Source organism: Pomacea canaliculata, linkage group LG6 (assembly GCF_003073045.1).
Source record: "Pomacea canaliculata isolate SZHN2017 linkage group LG6, ASM307304v1, whole genome shotgun sequence".
Classification (NCBI taxonomy): domain Eukaryota; kingdom Metazoa; phylum Mollusca; class Gastropoda; order Architaenioglossa; family Ampullariidae; genus Pomacea; species Pomacea canaliculata.
The window spans coordinates 26,306,171-26,328,717 of NC_037595.1; the positions used below are offsets into that span (position 1 = coordinate 26,306,171).

Here is a 22,547-nt window from a genome sequence, read left to right on the forward strand (position 1 = left end):
ATTCATTAATAACTATTCTGAATGCGTTGCCTCCGTGTCAGTTTGTTGTGATGTATGCCGCACGTGACTCGTCAACCCAGACATTCTCCTTGTTCACTAATCGTGTCTCATCTTTCCTCAGTTTCCTTCATCTACGGAATCGTCATCGGGATCGCAGTAAGCATCGTGGTCGTCACCATCGTCATCGCTATAATCGCCTTCTTGAGGTAGGGCGCTACACCTGGGGTAGGCGTGGACCTGACTAACAATTAGCATACGAGCTGTGAGGATAATGAGCGACGTTAATTAACAATCCTTTGTAAATAGATTTATTGCTTAGATCTGTGGAGAGCTTTACGCAGAGAATGGCGCCAGAAGCTAGGCAGTGACGTCACATCACCTAGGATTCAGTACAAGGTCTCTGACGTCATCACCTAAGTCAGGCTCGAACCTCGCGTACGAGTGAAGCTAGGAAGTCAGATTCGGTGTGACGTCCTCTGATTTTGACGGAAGTAGATTCTTCTGTTTTCTTTTGTTTTATTTTTATTTATTTATTTTTATTCAAATTTTATTTTTTACTATTTAAATTTAAATTTATTATTTTTTATATTATTATTTTTTATTCTGTTTTTATTCTTTTTATTTATGCTTATTGCATTGTGCAGGACGCTGGAGGCGCGGTTGCCGTGGACGACCTACGAGTTGCCTCGCATCAGACGCTCGCCCGACGCCAGAGGTCAGAGGTCGCTGTCGTCGAGCAAGAACATCCGTACAGCTCGCTGGCGACAGCACAGCCGCCACCCGTACCTACACTCACATGCACCCCGGGGGACGTCAGCGTGGGGGATCTGACGGATGACCTGACGTCAGAAGCTGGGTGCGATACCCGACCTCCACCAGTGCCTCCACGACCAGCAAAGCCACGACTGACCAAGTTAAGGAGGTTAACACAAAAACTTAAACTGCCAACAATTAACGATCCTTCAAAGACGTAATTTATTAACAGCTACTCCCCACCCCACACACCCTCGCTCACTGTGATCACGTGCTTGATTCTGGGCTGGAAAAGTGGTTTTAAGACTGTAGATACAGTAGACTTCATGTTTAGCTGAGAACTTGTCAAAGCTCGGTGAGGTCTGTGGTATTCACTAGGTGACGTCAGTACAACTGTCTTCTGTGTTCTAAGCCTGCTTAGCACACTCCTAGTTATTATTTTTTTTAATATTGTTGTTGTTGTTGTTTGCTGCATTTTCCATATTTGCTTTGTGGCCCCAGATGGACTTTTGTTTTGTCTTGATTCTTGTTGTTGTTGTTGTTGTTGTTGTTGTTGTTGTTGTTGTTGTTGTTGTTGTTGTTGTGTTCAATGCACTAAGACTATTGTGGTGTTTTTTCTGTTACTGACTTCATTAGATTTCTGGAAAACAAAACCTCTCCTGCACATGCAGAAAATTTTGCGTACCTTTATTTGTTCTCTTCTCTTTTTTTTTTCTGTCCTTAAGGCAATCATTTGATTTATTAAACCGTTAAGGAAAGATAACCGGAATTAAGAACAAACATCACAGTAAAGTCAACAATGAAAGTTTAAATAAGAGCCGAACTTCTGGAACCCACAATAACAGGACTGTACAGAGCACCTGTATGACAACCTGTCTGTAAGATCTCTTCATGGAGAGACAGAAGGTGAGATGTGGAGCAGTGACCACAGCAGCGCCCTCTGCACACGAGGTCGTGTTGATAACCCCACTGACGATAATGATGATATCACAAAACAAAAAACAACAAAAAACACAAGACACGAGGGAAAAAAACTGTCAAACAAATGTTGATGGCCTGAGCAAGACAGACAGCACGATGTTCCTCTCCTCACGTGCGACAGTTCGCCGATGTCCTGGCCTCGTCTGACGAGAACAGGGAAGAAGAAAGGAGAAAAGCAGTTACAACCTGTCACGTGTTATGGCGACTACGTGACAACAGCAGGAAAAGGTTCAAAGATTAACTTCTTAGAGTTGTTTTTTTCCTCAAACGTAAAATGTATTTCTATTTTATTATGTTTTGTTCCTTTAATTTCCGGTTAAGAATATTTCTGTTCAATCCTATACGATAATAGTATCTCCCCTTGTACTTACTCGCTTTACTTGTAATGTCCTCACAAAACCTTCTTTTTCACCCTCCCCCATTCTCTGTCTCTCACGAGGAAAATTAGACTACCAGGGATACAGTTCATGGATAAAACAAAATAATCAAACAGGAGATGGGTTTTCACATCTACAAACAGACAACGATGAATCACTTTATCACAAGGGTTGTCTGTCGAGACATACAGTCACAACGCCGAGATGCTGCAGGACAACAGGATGTTGTTTTAATCACAAAAGACAACAGTCAACATATGGAGGTTTTTGCATGACTTGTCTGTCACACACTTCAACACAAAAGAGAAGGTCGATCAACAGAAATGTCATGTCTCAACAATCTGTGGAAAGGACAGGGTCTCTCCACTCCAGGGTTGCGGCAGGTGACATCACACGGGACAGGTGACATCACACGGGCAGGTGACATCACACGGGGATGAACATAGGGACGACTGGCTGTTTATGTCCGGGTACCTTGTTCCGACAATAGCCGTTAGACGCCTTCTTGACCATGCTGAAAACACATTGGTTCCACAATTTCCTAATTATTATTTGCATATTTTAAATAAATCATCTCCATGTTAACTAGCCTTTCAGTTGTTCGACACTGATTTTTTTAAATATTAAAAATTTTAATATTAACAATTTACTTCATGACCTTCGACTTCTTCTTTGTGGTTTTTAAATTGTGATCGGTGACTGCTGCATGCACAGAGTACAGAGCTTGGTACTGTGTAGGAAAAATCCTTTTCCTCCAACTAAATCCTGTCCTCGTACAGTTGTGACATCGTCCTGCAGGTTGTCGGTACTTACTGGCAGTCCAGGAAGCAGACGTTGTTGTACGTCACCCCATCCACCCCACACACAGGTCATAGGTCGAAGGGCACAGAAAACACGGCGAGGTTTCCCCTGGCTTCAGGTTGATGCAGTCGCCGCTGTAGGCTTTCTTGATGTTACTGTAACACACCCGACATTACATGACATTACATGACATTACATGACATTACATGACATTACATTTACATTACACTATGTCAGTGAATAAATACTTCACAGGGTGGGATGGGATGTGATGATGATCATGAGAGAGAATATTCCACGCAGAACAATCCACAGTCCAATAATGATAAAATCTTCAAGTCCTGCTCAACCTTACATATTACATCGATGGCAGATGTGTCGAATATTATCATCCTAAATATTAAATACTCTTCTTTCTGTAATATCGAGGTCTGGACAGTTCTGTCCACGTTGTGGAGCCAGGACTTGCTGGATGCTGTTGGGTACTTACTGACAGGCCAGGGAACACGGGTTGCTGTAGGTGATGCCATCCACCCCACACACAGGGTTGTAGAAGTGGGGACAGTCGCACTTTCTGTCGTCTGCTTTGCACGCGCCGTCGTGAGCTGGGGCCACCTTACTGTCATGGACATCAACTACACGAGGGTCATCATGTCGTGTTAAAAATGTTAAAAATGACACAACAAAACAAGAGAAAGAAACAGAAGACAAGCTGTCACCTATTCACATGACTATTAAAAATTGTCTCCAAGTATTTCCATTTACAATCTGTGTCGAAACTATTTTATTTGTGCTTGGAGCTTGTACTGTGAGGATCAAACAGGTTTTAAAATTACTGTGACTATACCCTCTGCTGCCGACTGGCATGGAGGGCTGAGCGATACTCACTAGCAGTTGATGGTGCACTCGTTGGGATACGTCACGCCGTCCACCCCACAGACTGGCTTGCTGACGTCATCGCAGACACACTCCTTCTCGCCTGCTGACCCGCACTCGCCGTCGTAAGCCTTGTCCACCTTCCTGCCATTGCATCCAACAGTATAGGAGTGTGACTAGCAGTATAGCAGTGTGACAGACAGGATAGGAGTGTGACCGACAGTATAGGAGTGTGACAGACAGGATAGGAGTGTGACAAACACTATAGGACCAGCAATATAGGAGTGTGACAGACAAGCGAAATTTCCGTTGATAAAATTTCAGCCACAAAGTGTCGTGCACTGGACACTTCAAGTCACGTGGTGAGGACAACCCTGACCTCCCGTTCTTACAATCACTAGTTCACCCCAGTCGTGACCTCAACCCTGTAATGAATGTCTGGACAGACAGAGCGCGTGGTGAAGGAGTACAAGCTTCTGATTTACAACTAGGGGAACAGACGAGGTATAAATTTCTTGGCTTCTTGTAGACATCTTTTACATTGACAGAAGCTATTAATGTCAAGAGTTTACCCCGGGTGGATACCCGGGGTAAACTCTTGACATTAATAGCTTCTCTCGTAGTTCTTGCTCCATGTGTAATAAATAGTCACGTGTCCGTCATTTTGAAACCAGAGAGAGGCTGTGGGAGCCATCACCATACAGCACATAGTGAAGCAGTCTTGTTTGTGAAAGAGAGTTTGATGAGAACATTGAATGAATTTGTGTATAGCTGCGTGCGTGCGTGCGAGCGACACAATTTTGTTTTGATCGAAAAAGAAAGGTAGTACAGTAAAAAGTAGATATAAAACAAGCGGATGAACAGTTTATTGTGTTCTAGCTTTAGTGTCACATAAACACTAACGTTTGTGTTTTGTTAGTCGGGTGCCAGGGGGCGCCACTCACCAACACTGCAGCTCGCACTCGTTCGGGTAGGTCTTGCCGTCAGCGCCACACACCGGCTGGTACTTGGAGAACACACGCACTCGTCCTTCCCGCCATCGCACTCGCCGTCATGCTGCTTGCTCACCTTGCTGCGACAGGTCAAAGGTTAGCGCTGTTACGAGCGACCTTCCTCTTGTTCATTGCTTCTCTTTCTAATCCTCACACCCATCTTTCTTCGTCGTCTCACTCACTCACTCATTCTCTCATTTCCTTTTTTTTTTTTTGTTTCAAAGGGATCTCACTCCATTTTTGATGTTTGTTTGTATGGGACTCTTTTCTTGTTATCTCCAGGTCCTTGATAAGGATGGACTCGAAATTTCAAAGACTCTCTCTCTCTCACACACATGCACTCTATTTGTCTATTGATAAAATTTATGGACATCAACATTTCTGTAACATTTCAGACACCACCACCACCACCCGCCACACACAAACAACGACGACGACGACGAGACTTACTGGCATCGCAGCTCGCACTCGTTGCTGTAGGTGATGTTGTCATGCCCACACACCGGGATGTAGCTGGTTGGACACGAGCAGTCTTGCGAACATTCTCCTTCGTGGGCCAGCTGCACGTGCCTGCGCCCACAGCCAACGGTTGAGTGGTTTAAACAACAAACCTAACGATACCGTTGACACCGGAGTATATGTGAACACACAACCGTTATCGTAAAGTGAACAGTAATCACGGTTCACGACAGAAAGATAAACTCTGTAGGTTGTCTTCCCCTCACCTGCAGTCCAGCTCGCATCTGTTCGGGTACGTGTGGCCGTCCACCCCGCAGACTGGGATGTAGAGCTTGGGGCACGTGCACACTTCTGTCTGCTGACATGCGCCGTCGTGCTCCTTGGTCACGTGGCTAGATAACGTACAGAAAGGTCAGGATGAGATGCTGCATTGGGGGGATAATAAAACATTGTCGTGCTGAATGATTCCAATATCGATACTCACTGGCAGTTCAGCTCGCACTCGTTGTCGTAGGTCACCCCGTCATGGCCGCACACGGGGTTGAGTATCGGCTGACACACGCATCCTCCGGGTTCGCTGCCACACTCTCCGTCGTGCGCCTTCAGGACCCCCCTGCAACAGCGACAACAACAACAACAACTCCATCCTGAGACTATGACGTCACCATCCCGAAAACCGTTAAAACTGTACCTCCACCACCACCCCAGCAACACTGATGTCATAAGATTCCAGGAGTGAAGAGAGAAGGCTTGAAGAAGAAAGGAAGGGGAGAAAGAAAGGATAGAGTGGAAAGGAAGAAGTGAAAAGTAAGGAAGACTGGAATGAAGGAAATAGGGAAGACAGCGATAGGGAGAAGGAATAAAAAATGAAGAGAATCATCGTCATCATCCCAAATCTTGTACTACAGAAGGCGTGGAATATTCTAGACGAAATGAAGCGAACCTGCACTCCAGGTCGCACTGGTTCGGGTACGTGACCCCGTTGACCCCGCACACAGGGAGGTAGATGTGGGGGCAGGCGCACAGGATGGGGTCGTCCTCGCACGCGCCGTTGTGCTTCTTGTGAACATTCCTGTGTGAACACAAGAGAAAATCCTCGTCTTTTTTTTTTTAATGGGTCTCAACACACGTGACATTAAAATAATATTTATACCACAGACTTTCATTAAATGAAGGTTACGTGATTTATACGTCGTCTGCAGAAGACAAGCGACGTTGAACTGCGAAGCATGCTGGGTGATTGTAATTTTGCCAAGACTAACGACTGACCGGCAATTCAGGGTGCACTCGTTGGGGTAGGTCTGGTTGTCCATGCCGCACACGGGTATGTAGGAGCTGGGGCACGAGCAAGGGGGGTTGGTCACCTCACACTGCCCTCCGTGCGCCAAGCCACCCCACTGCAAGAGAGAGGGAAGCACGGAGGTCAAAGGTCGTAAGAATATTACATTTGTGGGCAACACTCAGGCATGCTCACGACACATCTACAAACGCTCTCATCGTGTCACAAAGCAGGTGAACTTTAACCTGTGTCCATTCATGTCTACCCACGCATTTACCTGCACTGCAGGTCGCACTGACTCGGGTAGGTCACGCCGTTCACGCCGCACACGGGTAGATAGACAGGAGGACAACTGCAAGGAGCATGGGTAGCTCCACACTCCCCGTTGTGAGCGAGGGTCACGTTTCTGTGAGACGGTCACCCGGGGTAGACAAAAATGTTACTAGAGTAAATAACACTGATCACTATGAATGCACTCAACTACACTTTACTAGGGTGGCTATAGCAGGCCCCGGATGAACTATGAGGCGCTCACTGGAGGTGGACAGGTGGACAGGTGGACAGGTGGACAGGTGCACAATTAAATCAGTAAATGACATGATACAAAGTTTCAAGTTTTTCACCTGCACTTCAGCTGACAGTCGTTCTCATAAGTGTTGCCGTCGACACCACACACAGGCAGGTAGTGTCGGGCAGATACAAGGCTCTTTACACTCGCCATCATAAGCCACGCCCACGCCCCTGAAAAACATGGGATTCCGTTGGTCTTACACAAAACCTTACCTACACCACGTGACTTCAATATTTCCGGATGGGAATACAGAAATATTTTTGTAAATTTATGTTTGTAGTTTGTGTGTGAGTGAGAGAGAGAGACCTGGTGAAGAAAAGCATACAGACACACATAATGTATTTATAGTACACTAGTTCATCCATTCAATTTAAAGCAAAGGAACAGAGAGGGAGAGATGAGGAGAGAGGGAAGAGAGTGGTCAGCTGTGTTCAGAAGCATCGTCCAACACTTACGCACACTTCAGCTCACACTCGTTGAGGTAGGTGCGACCATCCTCTCCACACACGGGTGCATAGATCTTTGGACACACACAGATGTCGTGGTTGGCGCTGCACTCACCATCATGAACCTTCACCACCGAGCTGCACACAGGTCACGCGTTCCGCTACTTTCCTGCCCTCGTTAATTTTCATGTTTGTTTTTCGCTAACTTTACTTGTCTTGCTTTCCATTTCTTTCCTTTTTATTTTGGTCTTTTTTCCCCCTATAATTCACGTGTAATAAATATTTCCATGTCCATACCTCCCAAAAAGCCAGCAAAGAATCCTTACATCATCACGGTGTTCCCTTCACAGACTCATTTATTTTAAAGTCTTTGATGATAGACTAAGAACCAGGAATTGCAGAAAATGTTTGCTGAATGTTTTACAATTGGTTACAAGCTCTCGTTAATCTCGTTGAACAATTATTTAATCAACTTGCGTGACCTTCGCCCTCTGGCACTCACTGGCACTGCAGGACACAGAGGTTGGGGTAGGTCTTGTTGTCCGCACCACACACAGGAACGTAGCTCGTGGAGCACGCGCAAGCCGGGGAACATTCCCCTTCGTGAGCCAGAGGGATTCCCCTGTAAAATACCAGGTGCACACTGTAATGACTTGTCATCAACAAGAACTCGAAATCGGATAAATAAAGATGTCATTGAGCTGTGTTGCCATGTCTACAAAGAATTTCTCAGCAGTCAGTCAGGTATCGCCGTCAGGTGCTAACTACACCGACAACCCGGATGTTGGTTAGAAGAGTGTCACAGTCCAGAAACACATTGTCATGGGCTTATAAATAAATAGTAAATTAATAGGTAATAGCAATTAGAAGTAAATGTAAAATTTTCTATGTTATGTTTTCTGTAAAAAATGTTTAAAATATATCTCTTTGAAATCAAGATGGCTGTTAAGGACTTGTCCGTGCTCGAGAGATGGTTGGGAGGTGTGTACGTTGCTGGGTGGCTGCATGTCATACTTACAGACAGTTGAGTAGACACAGGTTGCTGTAGGTGTTTCCATCCTGACCACACACAGGAATGTACAGCCGGGGACACACGCACGCTGAGTCCTCGTGAGTACATTCGCCATCATGAGCTTGAGTCACATTGCTGTACATGACAGTGACAAACTGTTACCTGTGTCATGTTGCTGTACATGGACAGTGACAAACTGTTACTTTTGTCATGTAGAATTCATGTCAAGCCTGTACCCACTGTACATATATTTGTACTGTCGTTACCGACTAACATTGTTGATATTATCTAATGTAATTACTTATATCTCATGTAAGCCTCATTGTGCTTTTGTCGCTTTTTCAGCTTGACCAACCTGTAAGTGAGTTACAGGCTTGACATGAATTCAATTTCACTGGGCTGACCACACACACTGTACTCACTGACACTGCAGCTCGCACTTGTTGCTGTAAGTCCTGTTGTCCACCCCACACACAGGCATCAGGATGTGAGGACAGTTGCAGGTGGCGGGTTCTGTTGGACACTCGCCATCAGATGCCTTGATGATGTTCCTGAAACAACACAGCCAGTCAGTCTCAAGACGAGGCTACGCAAAGATTGCAGGTCATCTAATTACAGTTTGCTGATTATTAAAACTAATGTTGCCTCGGTCTGACACTTGCCAGCATCCCCCAGCATCCCCTGGACATCCTGACATCATCCTGAAACATTTCTCTGACGTAAAAGACCCTTAGATACAAAGTAAAAGTAGCAGGTCCTGCAGGAAGGGTATCGTCCTACCTGCACTCCAGCTCGCACTGGTTCGGGTAGGTGATGCCGTTGACACCGCACACGGGGTGGTACAGCAGTGGACATGCGCACACGGGGGGACCGTGCTGGCACTCGCCGTCGTGAGCCTTGTGGACGCCCCTGAACAGACGCCATGTTTACACCATTGTGACTGGAGTGAGCATCACAACAGTTTATGTACATTAATGTGTAAAAGCGGGTGTAAATTCCACGTGTACATATCTGGCAGAAGGGAGGCAATGCACTGAACCCACCGGCATTTCAAGGAGCACTCGTTGTCGTAGGTCAAGTTGTCGAGGCCGCACACGGGTCTGTATATGGAGGGGCAGCTACAGGCTGGAGGGGTGATAGTACACTCGCCTTCATGCTTCTTCTCTACATGGCTGAAACATGAAGGTCGTTTTTTTTTTTTTAAAGATAACCGTGTGTTTTCTTATTTTCTATCTCACCTATGAGTTGTGCACGTGCACCTATCCACGGAAGGTCCATGGTAACATCACTTCTTACAAAATGGTGATGGAGGCTGGGTCTTCAGTAATCTCACGACTTTTTTTGGTTTTGTTTTTTCTTTTTTTTTTTTTTTTTTGTCTTTTTGTCTGTCTGTCCGTCTGTTCGTATGTTTCAAACTCACTTGCAGTCCATCTCGCACTGACTGGGGTAGGTGATGTTGTCAGCTCCGCACACCGGGGTGAGTATGGGAGGGCAGATGCACACGTCCTGTGTCTCTTTGCACTCTCCATCATGCGCCATCTCCACTCCCCTGCACCAGAGAACAGTTAGCATCAGGCAACATCGCCTTCCAGAGCAGCAAGGGATAGAAGCCCCCCACTCATCAACTGGATATCACTGTACCTGCACTTGAGTTCACAGAGGTTGGGGTAGGTCTGGTGGTCGACCCCACACACAGGCAGGTAGATGGACTGACAGGAGCAGGACACATGACCTTTGGAGCACTCGCCTTCATAAGCCATCGACGCTCCGCTGGTCGAAGAAATAGATAATCAGACGATCAGCCTCCTCTGAATTGACTATCATAGTTACCCTACACAACTTAGACCTATCACAGGTTTTATGAATGTTTTTAAGACAGAACCGACTCTGCTCCTGGAATAGCATATTATCTGAACTTAAAACATGATGAACACAGTAAGTAGTCGCTGAGTCAGACTGTCTCTACATTTTAATGTTATCTCAACAGTTAGAAGAAAATGAGTTTGGGATGACCAAGGAGCAAAATTGTTATCTGAGGGAGCAGAGACAAAAAAAAGGAGAAAAGAAATAATGATAAAAAAGACGCACAGTAGGAAAGAACGAAGAAAGAAAAATACTTACGCACAGTCCAGCTCGCACTTGTTCGGGTAGGTCTCCCCGTCGATGCCACAGACAGGTAAGTAGGATGGCTGGCAGATACACAAGCCTGACCCCGCCCCGCAGGTTCCGTCATGCGCTTTGGAGATGTTCCTGTAAAACATGAACAGTGAACGTGCAGCTGACGTCACACTGTGTGTGTGTGGGGGGGGGGGGGTAAAGGGTTGGGGAAGGGGCACCTAGTACCCCCCGAGTTAAACCCTCGCCAGACATCCAACTGTCTTCACTGTCGTCGTTGGAGTTTTGAGTTCGGTGACGCTAGGTGGAGCTGTCAAGACGACAACATGCTTCTCGATGTTTCCCTCAAGTGTTAAAACATTCATAAGACTTGCTTCTCACATCCTGTCTTTAATCAGTTGATTTCCACAGTTGTCGTTAAATACAATCTCTACCCATTTTTCAAAAAAAAAAAACAAACAAAAAAAACCTCAGAATTCTGCCTCACTAGAAAATCTTGAATTTTCGACTCTGACATTGTCTTCGTCTAGCAGAAACATCAGCAGCATGATAATTTGTGTATATAACATTATTGACATAATTATATAATTACTATTACCAAAGATATTCGGGAAAAAGGCTAGATAGTCAGACAAGCGGACAGGTATTATTCACACGGCTTATGCAACCTTTCTTTTAAAGCACGAAGATCTGAATACCAAAAGAATTTCTTAGTGTAAATAGCAACAACAGCAACAACAGCAACAACAACAAGAAGTAAATGTGTTTTTGTCTTGTAAAAGCTTGTTCCATAAAACGTTTTCAATGAAACTGTGGGAGGTGGGAGGGACAGTACCTGCATCGCATTTCGCAGTCATTGGGGTAGGTCTGGTTGTTGACCCCACAAACAGGTTTGTAGCTGCTGTCGCATGCACACCCGGCGGGTTCCGTGGCACATTCGCCCTCGTGCACCAGACTCACCCGCTGCACCAGACACAGCAGACTGTGAGCACTTGTACTTTATCCCGGCACTTACTGACACTTGCACTTTCACCCGGCACTCACAGACATTTACATTTCCACCCAGCACTTACTGACACTTGCACTTCCACCCAGCACTTACTGACACTTGCACTTCCACCCAGCACTTACTGGCACTGGAGCTCGCACAGGTTGGAGTAGGTCCTGCCGTCAGCACCACAGACAGGTGAGTAGATGGAGTGACACACACACACGTGCGGCACGCCCTGACACTCGCCGTCATGCACCTTCTCAACCTTCCTGTCATGACACATGGCACTAGTAAGTAAACAATCGTCTTGTCATGACACGTGACACAGAGCTAGTGTCAACACAAAGACAACCCTCCTGTTTACAACTCTACAACTAGTGATCGTCCAGGTTGTAGATAACACAAACAACCTTCTTGCCATGACACTTGCTCTAGAAACAGTGTCAACACAAACAACTTTCAAATGTTTATCATTTTGAAATAATAAAAACACGATTGTCATTTTACTACCCAAAATTAATTCGCTAAATAATTATACAAATTGGATTGGCCTAGTTGATTTGATTCTTAACATTACTATGTTTTCTAAGTTTTCAGATCTTGTTTATTTTCGTTCCCTTTATCGTTGTTTGTTGATCTGCAGTCTTGTTATTTTCACTGCTTCATTACTCCATCCAGCATCAATCACACCCATGCTGTCCGATCATGCTTGGATCAGAACTCGCCCTCGTTATGTCACGTGACCGTCACGAACACCAAAGACTCACTGGCAGTCGAGCAGACACTCGTTGTCGTACGTCACGTTGTCGGCGCCGCACACGGGCAGGTAGATGTGATGACACAGGCACTGCAAGGGCGGGTGTCCACACTCCCCCTCGTGAGCCAGGTGCACACCTCTGCGGACACAAGACACGTCACTAACAGCAAAGAACGTCACCTTAGCTGCCATTGGTCAGTTTACGATCACGTGTGCACAAGCTATTGGTGCACAGCATGGAACGTGGGCATCAAAGGTAAACAGGAGACACCTGGACATTGTGGCACTTTATTTACACAAAACTAAAAAACAAAGATTTTCATATTGATGCTGATCATGTCAACATAAACAAAGACATCAACATCAAAGGTAAAGACGTCTTCTGGACGAGGACACATCGACGCCATATTGGCAACACCTGGGCAAGGGGATCATGTTGCCATCTCACCTGCAGTCCATCTGACACTGGTTCTCGTAGGTGTGTCCGTCCTGTCCGCACACGGGTTGGTAGATGCGCGGACAGATGCACGTGTTGGTGTGAGTGGCGCACTCGCCGTCATGCGCCTTGCTGACGTTCCTGTGAGCAAAGCACGCATGCGCACAATCAGTGCTTCTGATGGGCAAAACTCTTCTTTTAAAATATCTCTCAGACAGCTTGGAATTAACCATGATTCTCTCGGCCAAAATTATCCTAGTAATGGGCTAAACTAAAAAACCAGTTTTGTTGTCAGTTAGGGTTAGGGGAACTGGATGCGACTGCTGACCACGGACGAAAATATACGTAAATGTACTTGGGTAGTAGGTCTCTGCGTTCACCTGTCTACCTGTTTACCTGTCTAAAGCCACTTTACCCAGTGGGCATATCGAAGATGGCCGTGAATGAAAGTCAAGATGGACACCCTACCTGCAGGCGAGCTCACAGTCGTTAGGGTAGGTCTGGTTGTCCTGGCCACACACAGGATCGTAGATGGTCTGGCACAGACACCCGTCGGGTACGTGGGGACACTCGCCGTCCGACGCTTTCTTGACCCCGCTAGCGCCGGACAGAAAGGTCATCAAGGACTTGTTACAATCAGGTTAAAGATGATCCTTAACCGGAAATGTTATAGAATGTGTGACTGTCTTTAATAATCCAACGACTCAAAACAGACTATCGTGATCTTTTAATGCTCAATGTTAGATAAACAAAGACCACAATGACCCCACAATGACCTCTTCCCCTGGATTCTGCCAGTACCAAGATTTCTCTACCTACACACGTGACAACAAGAAGAAGACAGTTCTGAAGGTCCGGAGACAAATGTCCAGGTAAACAGTCTCACTGACACACCTGCAGTCCAGGTAGCACTCGCTGGAGTAGGTGAGACCATCCACCCCACACACAGGCTGGTACACCCGCGGACACACGCAGTGGGCATCGCTGGACTGACATTCCCCGTTGTGTATGAAAGTCAAGCCGCTGTGGAACAAGGAAAATGTTAAGAATCGTTTGTAAATAATTTTACTGATCGCATAAACAGGCGAGAAAATACTTGCTTCTACTTACAAACACTGCAGCTCGCACAGGTTGGAGTAGGTGTTGCCGTCCGAGCCACACACAGGCAGGTGAATGGGCTGACACAGGCACACTGTGGGCACACCCACACACTCGCCGTCGTGTGCCTTCTGAACCTTCCTGTCATGACACATGACACAGACACATGACACAACGCCAGGATCAGTGTCACAGCACAAACATTAAAACTAGTGTCAACACACAGCCATCCTGTTATTCCAGTCCTAGAGCTAGTGTCAACTCAAACAACCTTCCTGTCATGACATGACACTGACTTTACCTGATGTCTGCGGTTAATAACAGACAAGACCTGTCTACCCTACTTACACACAGTTGAGTAGACAAGACCTGTCTAGTCTACCCCTACTTACTCGCAGGTCAGCTCACACTCGTTGCCATAGGTGACGTTGTCCACGCCGCAGACCGGAAAGTGGATAGGCTGACATGCGCAGTTGCCAATTGATTCCCCACATTCCCCTTCATGGGCGAGACCAACTCCCCTGTCACACACAGGTAAACCTTAAGCATTAGTCATCCTCTGTTGTCTAACACATTTTTTTTGTCCACTTTATATTTCTTGTGTCTGCTGATGCATAAACAATTGACTTTGTTATCAGAAAAGAGTCTACCAGTGTCTACCAGTCTCTTGGCCCCCATGTGAGTGGCATCTGCAAGGGTCCGATATAGGTGCGAGGTGGACAGGTAGTGTGGCTCACCTGCAGTCCATCTGACACGAATTCTCGTAGGTCTGTCCATCCTTGCCGCACACGGGCTGGTAGATGCGCGGGCAGATGCACGTGTCGGTGTGGGTGCCGCACTCTCCCTCGTGAGCTTTCTTCACATTCCTGGAATAAAAACCGACAGTAAATCGCTCTGGTTAGTAGTGTGTGTGTGTAGGGGGTTCTTTTGGGCGGAGGGGTGTGCGACAGAGTAGGAAAACAGCAACAGAGGAGTCAGATCTGTGTTATCTTCAAATTGTCTGAAACGACGGATGTGCAGAAACAAGGAGGTTCTGTAGGGAAAGGAAAAGATGTATACATACGGAATACATAAAATGACGAACAAAGAAAATAAAATAACAAACAAAGAAAAATATTAATAAAGTATGGGAAGAATGAAAGAAAGAAAGAATGAAAGAAAGAAAAAAGAAAGAAAAAATGAATGAAAGAATAAAAGAAAGAAAAAATGAAAAAAAGAAAGAATGAAAAGAATGAATGAAAAAGAAAGAAAGAAGCAAACAAGGAAACAATTTAAGAAAGAAAGATTTAAAGAAAATTGGTTATTTTTCTTGTCGTTAATACGAATCAAAAACCTGATGTCACTATAAAAAGGCGTATCTATATATCTATACATGTATCTATCAATGTATCTATATATATATATATAAGACAGCTTCAACAATTTCTGGCTTTATCTTTACTTTATTTTCTCGCAGAATACGTGAGGTGGACATTACACACCGACACTGGAGCTCACACTCATTAGGGTAGGTGTGGTTGTCCTCGCCGCACACAGGCTTGTAAATGGTGTGACACGCGCATCCTTCCGGTTCCGTTTGACATGCGCCGTCGTGGGCCTTCTTCACGTCCCTACAGGAAGCAGGATGCACAGTGAAACAAAAATTCCATACACGTCTGTTTTAAAGACGATCGTTGGGTTCTATTTCTAGGGGTGAAGGAGTATTTTACTGCGGGGCTGACATCTTTACGGTTTATCTTGTTTGTCTACCACAGTAACACCAACACATGTTTGCACAATGAGGTGCGAGCAAGTCACACCTTTCCTTCTCCGCCAGGTAGTGCAGGCAATAAGTCTCAGGTGTGATCTGGTCCAAAGCCTAACTACAACCAAAGTATATTACACCACACTGAAAATAGTGCATCGCAAAGAACATCAGTTGGAAAACAATTTTTACTTGAAACATGAGGAAAGCCGATAGAGTTACATTTCATGCGATTAATTAACAGAAGGGGAATCACAAAATCACACTGTCGAGGCAGGAGCAGACGAAGCTTGTTGTTACCTGCAGTCGAGCTCGCACTGGTTCTCGTAGGTGTTTCCATCGACTCCGCACACAGGAGAGTACAAGAACGGACATGCGCAGACGTGCTGACATTGGCCCACGTGCGCCAGAGCTACGCCCCTGCACACAAGTCCCCAGAGTTGCATGAAAAGCTCAGGACGAATTAGAATTGCAAAGGGTAGAGGTTAGCTGCTTTACGCCGAGCAAGCAACTAAGGTTATATCATAGCAAGGCAGCCAGCCCTGTAAACAGATGCGGCAAGAAAAAAAAAACCCAGCGTGCCCGAGACAAGTTCTGAACCCAGGACAGTCAATCTTCACAGTATTTGTGACGGACGCGAACCGTTGGGCCACCGGACCGCCCCAGACTTACTGACAAGAGTTCAGCTTTGTACGAAATATAAGTTTGTCGACATTTACAGAATTAATTTAACAGAGGAAAATATCAAATTCCAATAACTATTGAATTACTAAAAATTTGTAATTACTTAATAACAAATTGATTTAAATTCTTATTATATCCTGTCTTGCTATAGAACGACGCACAAAATGTTTTTATTCCTTTGCTTCCATCTGTAAACAGACATTGTTGTTTAGAATGTTTATCAACACAGCGATGCAACAGCCTTTGATATCAACGTTGGTGAGCGACACTCACGCGCACTGTCGCAGGCAGTCGTTGTTGTAGGTGGTGCCGTCGGCGCCGCACACCGGGTTGTACACGTGCGGGCATGCGCACACCTGCGGCTGACTAGTGGGGCAAGGTCCGTCCGAAACCTCGCTGGTTCCCCTGCAACACAGGTGTAAACTGAGTTGATTGGCTGCTGCTTACTGTGGGGTTACGGTTTATTAACTTTTTAACATTTTATTTTTGTTTTCTCCCATGGTCACTGTTTATTTCGAGTTTGCTGAGAGTTTACTGATTATTGGAAGTTTTCTGCGCGGTAACAGATACAGCCAGGCGCATGCGCACACACTGAGATGAAGAAGAAAGACTCACGCGCACTGCATGAGACAGCGGTTGTTGTAGGTCTGGCCGTCCTTGCCACATACCGGCATGTAGATGTGAGGACACACACACAGCTCACCTTTCTCCGAGCATTGGCCCTCGTGGTCCCCCTTAACTCCTCTGTAACAGACCCCATCGTATTATTGTCGTAAATATGATCCCTGCACGCACGCACACGTACTCACAAGCACGCGCACACATAATGACGGGTAGATGTGTCTGTGAGAGAGAGAAATATATATATATGTTCCCACTCTAATGGGGCTTTAAAATCACGCACGCGCATTCCATTTCGCATTTGTTGTCGTAGGTGATGCCGTCCTCGCCGCACACGGGGTTGTAGGTCGTGTTGCACTTGCATGGAGCGTCGTGCGTGCTGCACGCGCCCTCCGAGGCCTGACTCACGCCGCTGAAACAATCCACAACATGTGACCAGGACTGAAACATGATTACAACGAATACTAGAATATGGTGGCCAGCGGTGAAAATACTGACTGGAGGCCATTACTGAAATACGGCGGACGTGTATGGATGGACTGCTGTCTGCCAAGACCAACGCTTAGCCTCTTGCGATGACTGTGACTAAACCGGAAGCTTTGTACACACCTGCCTCGTTTTAGTAGTTAACTGGGGAAAAAAATCGTCTGCCAGCAGTCCAGTAATACAAGTTCGTGGTCTGAATATGCGAAAGTTGCAATGGTGCGAAGAGATAGGTTTGATGTATAACCGCGGTACAGTGCCGTGCAGTTCACAGAAACACATCTACTTTTATAAACAAACAGACATGCACGCGCACACACAAGTCCGACAAGCAACGACGTGTACATTCAAAAGATAAGAGTGCAGATTGCAAAATAATGATAATTTGTTGACCTCTAGGGGGTCACAGAGCTACGTACGCGCATCTCATGAGACACTCGTTGTTGTAGGTGACTCCATCCTGGCCGCACACTGGGAGGTAGATGTGGGGGCACAGGCACAGGTCGTGTGTGGGGCAGTGCCCCTGGCTGACAAAGGCGGTGCCCCTGTTGAACAGAACGAGCATCACTGAGTGCAGTGGGGAGACGACAAAACAGCAATGATCGATGATTGTTAGCATTATCATCATCATCCAAAAATAATATCGAGAGGAATCAAGACATCACCCTCCCCAAAAAAAAATCAACTAAAAAGTTCTTTGGTGTCGGGGTCACCTGTATCCACGTACGCAACTTTACACGAAATGACAACAAAATTATTATTTGAGATCAACAATTTTGTTTACGACATAACATAACACAACACAATGTGTGGCTGCTAATATTGAGTTTGTCACGTGGTCTTTGCACTAACACTCACGCTCACAGCTCAGGGACAGTTTCACCGATACTCACGTGCATTCCAGCGTGCACAGGTTGTCATAGGTGAGGCCATCCGCCCCGCACACGGGGTCGAAGGTACCCGGGCACTGGCATGTGGGTGGCGTGCACTCCCCGTAGTGCAGAAACTGCACGCCGCTAAATATAGCAACAGGCGCACTCGTCAGTTCCGGGCGTCTTTATGTCTCCCTCCTCCTCTCTCATTCACACACACACAGAATGGAAGAACGAGAGAAAGAAAAAGGTGGACAGGAGAGAGACAGAAACACTGGAAACATAAAATCTCGAACAGACGGCCATGTTGTGAGCATGGAGGAGTCGTTGCTCGCGATGTCGCCACACTCACTGACAGTCCAGCAGGCAGACGTTGTCGTAGGTCTTCAGGTCGGCACCGCAGATGGGTTCGTGGTTGTGATCCCCGCACTCGGAGCACTTAGAGGGAAGTGCACAGTCTCCCTCGGAGACGAAGTGAGCATTTCTGCAGATGAGCAGCCATCGGGTACAGGGTGGAATGAACGAACCACACAGTCGTATACAAGACTCACATAAATACTCACATTTATACTCACTTAAAAACTATCCGCACTAGTAAAACTTCATTCTTTCATTCACATTTCATTCATTGGTGTACAAGAGTGCAGAGAGTGAGATAGAAGGGATGGTGAGCAATAGTCTGTCAAGAACTCTGGACAAAACAATCTGCCCGCGTCTTTGCCAAGTAGGTTGTCCTGCCAACCGACCAGACAAGCAAGGAGGCCACATTCTCTCTCCACCCAGCCAGTCACCGTCTCCTGTCAATGCCATTTTGACACATCAAGTCACTTCTTGTCACACCCGCTTCACACAGATCGCCATTCCCTACTTTCACACAGCAAACCCCACCCCGTGACTGTCTCCTATCACCATCATGGTCAAGCAAAGTTGTGGTTGATGAACTGCACTCACGCGCACTCCAGATGACAACGACTCCCGTACGTGTTTCCATCCGACCCGCAGACAGGTTCGAAACCTCTCAGTACAGATACAGCCCACGGAGTTCGCACACTTCCCAGAGGAAACCACCCCTGTCCCTCTGGAGGTTAGGAACCAGAAAATAGTAAAAATACATCAACGCAAATAATAATAATAATAACAATAATAATAATAAAAGAAAGAAATAAAAAATACTGGAAGATGTCAGCAGATTATTTTTAACATGGGAACTAGCAATACATTCATCACACGGTCCCATGTAGGGGCTGTTCACACAAAGAGGACAAACACTACTCACGCGCACTCCGCGAGGCAGTTGTTCTCGTAGCTGTTGCCGTCCTTGCCACACACCATGTTATAGGGCTCCTTCTCGCACGAGCAGTCGGTAGGACGAGCATTGCCTGCACCAGGGACATGGTATTGATACCTACTTTCTTTTAATTACTAAGTAGTCTGCCCCGTTCTGTGAGGCTTTGTTTCTGTTTTCTTTTAGGTTTGTTTTTTGGGTTGTTTTTTATTTTTGTTTGTTTGTTTTTTTTGTGGGTTTTCTTTTCGGTTTGTTTGTTTTTGATTTTTTTTTTTTTTAAGTTTGTTGTAGGTTTTTGGGGGGCCGGATTTGTTAAAATTTGTTTTTAAATCAACTTTTACTCAGTCATCAAAATGGAAATTTTCTTACAAGATCGCATCTTTCCACGATCATCTCATCTGTTTTCAACTGGCGATGCCAATAGAACTTTGATAAACCATCGTGCAGATATCAGCTCTATGGATCGTTATACTGTCGAACTCTGTATTTATTTATACAGGAGATGGTGTCAGGAAGCCAGGTGGTGTGATGAAAACGATAGACAGAAAGAAAAATCTTTTACCTGAGCTCGGCATGGAGGCAACAACTGCGACAAACAACAGAATCACCGGTCGGCCACGGACACCCATGTCACCGCCTCTCCCTCAGATTGCGAGGTGGGAAAAAACCTCAGTTCTTTTGTTCTTTCTTTGTTTTTGTTGTTGTTTTTTTAGTCGCTGTTACTCTTGTCTTTCAAGATGTCCTGTCCTCGTCTCTCCACTACCCGACGGCCGGTGTTCAATTGAGAAAGACCGTTACTGCCACCCTGGTCTCCTTTAACCGAAGTCGGTTGTCTCGGGGAACAAAAGTTATTAATGCAGGGTAAGTGCCTGGGTAGGTCTGTGATGTCGTAGGTGGTAAGTAGATGAAGTGGATGTCATGTGATGTGAGTGGTCAGAGACACGCCCCCCACCTTCACTTTAGTGCCAGGCACTGCTAACGGGTGGGCTCACACCCGTAGACTAAAGCGACCTAATTCCCTGTTTGCTTGCACTGATTAATTATCCTGCGTGTGTGCTTGTATGCATGAAGGATATAGAGTCGGGACAGACCGACAGACAGACCGACATACGGACAGATTCCGACAAAAGTATAAAGACCGACGCACTAGCAAATCATGATAGAGTTCAGAAAGAATAAAAGGACGGGGGAGGTTTGGAAGAGCGAAGAGAGAGAAGATCAGACAAGTACATGACAGTCTACCTCGTGACTGTCCTCAACAAGTGTCAAAGTTCTGTGAGCTGCCACAACACTAAACATTACCTCCGGGCAGGGCCGTGCTTAGGGGCAGGCGGACGAGGCATCTGCCTAGGGCCCCGCGCTTCAAGGGGCCCCGCTCAACTCAACCTCAACTACGACTGCAGACTGTACGGTTCCCTTCGTTGTAACCTATTGACGAACGTTACAAATAAATTAATCGTAGGCTTATGTTGTAATGTGTATGCCAGCGTGCTGTCAAATGATTAAAGACGAGATATCCCTGAGGAAAAAAGTGACTTTAGATCCCAACTAAAACCGTGTGATCGTGGCGTGAGGGCCCCGCACATGCCCTTTGCCTCGGGCCCCGCGGGGGCTAAGAACGGGCCTGCCTCCGGGTACCTGGCGCTGTGGCGCACCGACCGTCACACACCACCCGTAACTGAACTGTGAACGGCCACATAAATCTCACAAATCACTTCTCAAGTAGTAAATAAACCCTCGTATACTTCAGGTCACTTTGCGAGTCACCTAAAGACACCAGTGTGTCCGTGAGCCAACATTTTTGTTTGCAGACAAGAAAAATGTGAATCAGCCGGAAGTTTTAAGAGATGGGTATATGGGGATAGAAAATGTCCATCCACCCCTAAGTCGTTTCTTTTGCACTAGGACTGGGGTGGCGAGTGTTTTCACTGCCAAGGGCCATGTTTGTAACATCATTAGCGGGTGTACAAAGGTTTAGTCATGCAGCGAAACATGGTAGTGCTCGGGATGAATTTTTTTGAGACAGATGCTGGCAGATTGATAATTATTTTCTTAGTTCGATTTTTATTGTGAGTCAAATCTTCCCCACCTAGACAGAACGCACCCCTCCATCGAAAAAAAATTTTATATATATATATGGAAAAATACACACGCACACCCTGAACACTTTGCATCCTAAAAGATGTCCGTCTCTCCATCGGCTGAGCCAAACTAAACTCTTTGAATTTTAAATGGATGATGATGATGAATCTAGCAAGCACACACACCTATGCATGTCTGTATCGATGCCTCTTTGTGGATTGGAGGATGGTTGTTTTCGTGTATATACAAGCGATCAAAAAAGAAAAAGATTTTAGAAGAAAATCATGTAAATCAATATCTGGAGCGCGTGAGGTTAAATAATAATAAAAACATTTGCACAAAGATGTTCGACAGTTTGAAAGATCCAGGGCAGCACAGTGTATCAAGAACTCAGTGCCACCTGACAGTACTGAAGTCCAGCAGTAAGTTGATGTATTGTTGAGACCTCGGGTATCTCCCTCCAGCTGGTTCTGCCTCTTCAATGCTCATTACAGTTTATGAGCAATAACTCAGACTTTACTCTCCATTTGAGCAATGACAAGTGTGAGCAGTCGCCATGCGTGTGCGGATGTTTTGCCGACGGACGTTTCGGAGCCGGACGTTTCGGAGCCGGACGTTTTGTCGACCGGACGTTTCGCCGCTGGACGTTTCGGAGTCGGACATTTTGCCGACCGGCGTTTCGCCGCCGGACGTTTTGCCGCATTATGTCAGAGAGAGAGAGAGAGCTTACTTACTTCTCAAAGAATGAAAGTAACTACTAGATTACACAATAATTCTTTATTTCAAACACATTTTACACACAGGCTTCACAGACAGTTCACTTTGATTGTCA

The 22,547-nt window shown here is 45.9% G+C and overlaps 1 protein-coding gene across 1 annotated transcript; it reads right to left on the reverse strand.

Annotated features, from left to right (window-relative positions):
* Positions 1-2,537: 2,537 nt before the first annotated feature.
* LOC112566978 (multiple epidermal growth factor-like domains protein 6) lies at positions 2,538-21,107 on the reverse strand. The gene is given in 39 exon segments (XM_025243411.1): positions 2,538-2,625; positions 2,978-3,067; positions 3,403-3,531; positions 3,801-3,932; positions 5,231-5,350; positions 5,506-5,631; positions 5,724-5,852; positions 6,183-6,311; positions 6,796-6,870; positions 7,142-7,207; positions 7,209-7,259; positions 7,545-7,673; positions 8,038-8,157; positions 8,554-8,682; positions 8,970-9,098; positions 9,328-9,456; positions 9,591-9,719; positions 9,968-10,096; positions 10,189-10,317; positions 10,669-10,797; positions 11,498-11,644; positions 11,794-11,922; positions 12,421-12,549; positions 12,859-12,987; positions 13,315-13,443; positions 13,741-13,869; positions 13,957-14,085; positions 14,337-14,465; positions 14,682-14,810; positions 15,426-15,554; positions 15,989-16,108; positions 16,646-16,777; positions 16,988-17,116; positions 17,277-17,405; positions 17,896-18,021; positions 18,370-18,492; positions 18,701-18,832; positions 19,300-19,426; positions 19,625-21,107. Coding segments are annotated over 39 exon segments (4,731 nt in total). The 5' UTR covers positions 19,743-21,107.
* Between the last annotated feature and the right edge of the window lie 1,440 nt (positions 21,108-22,547).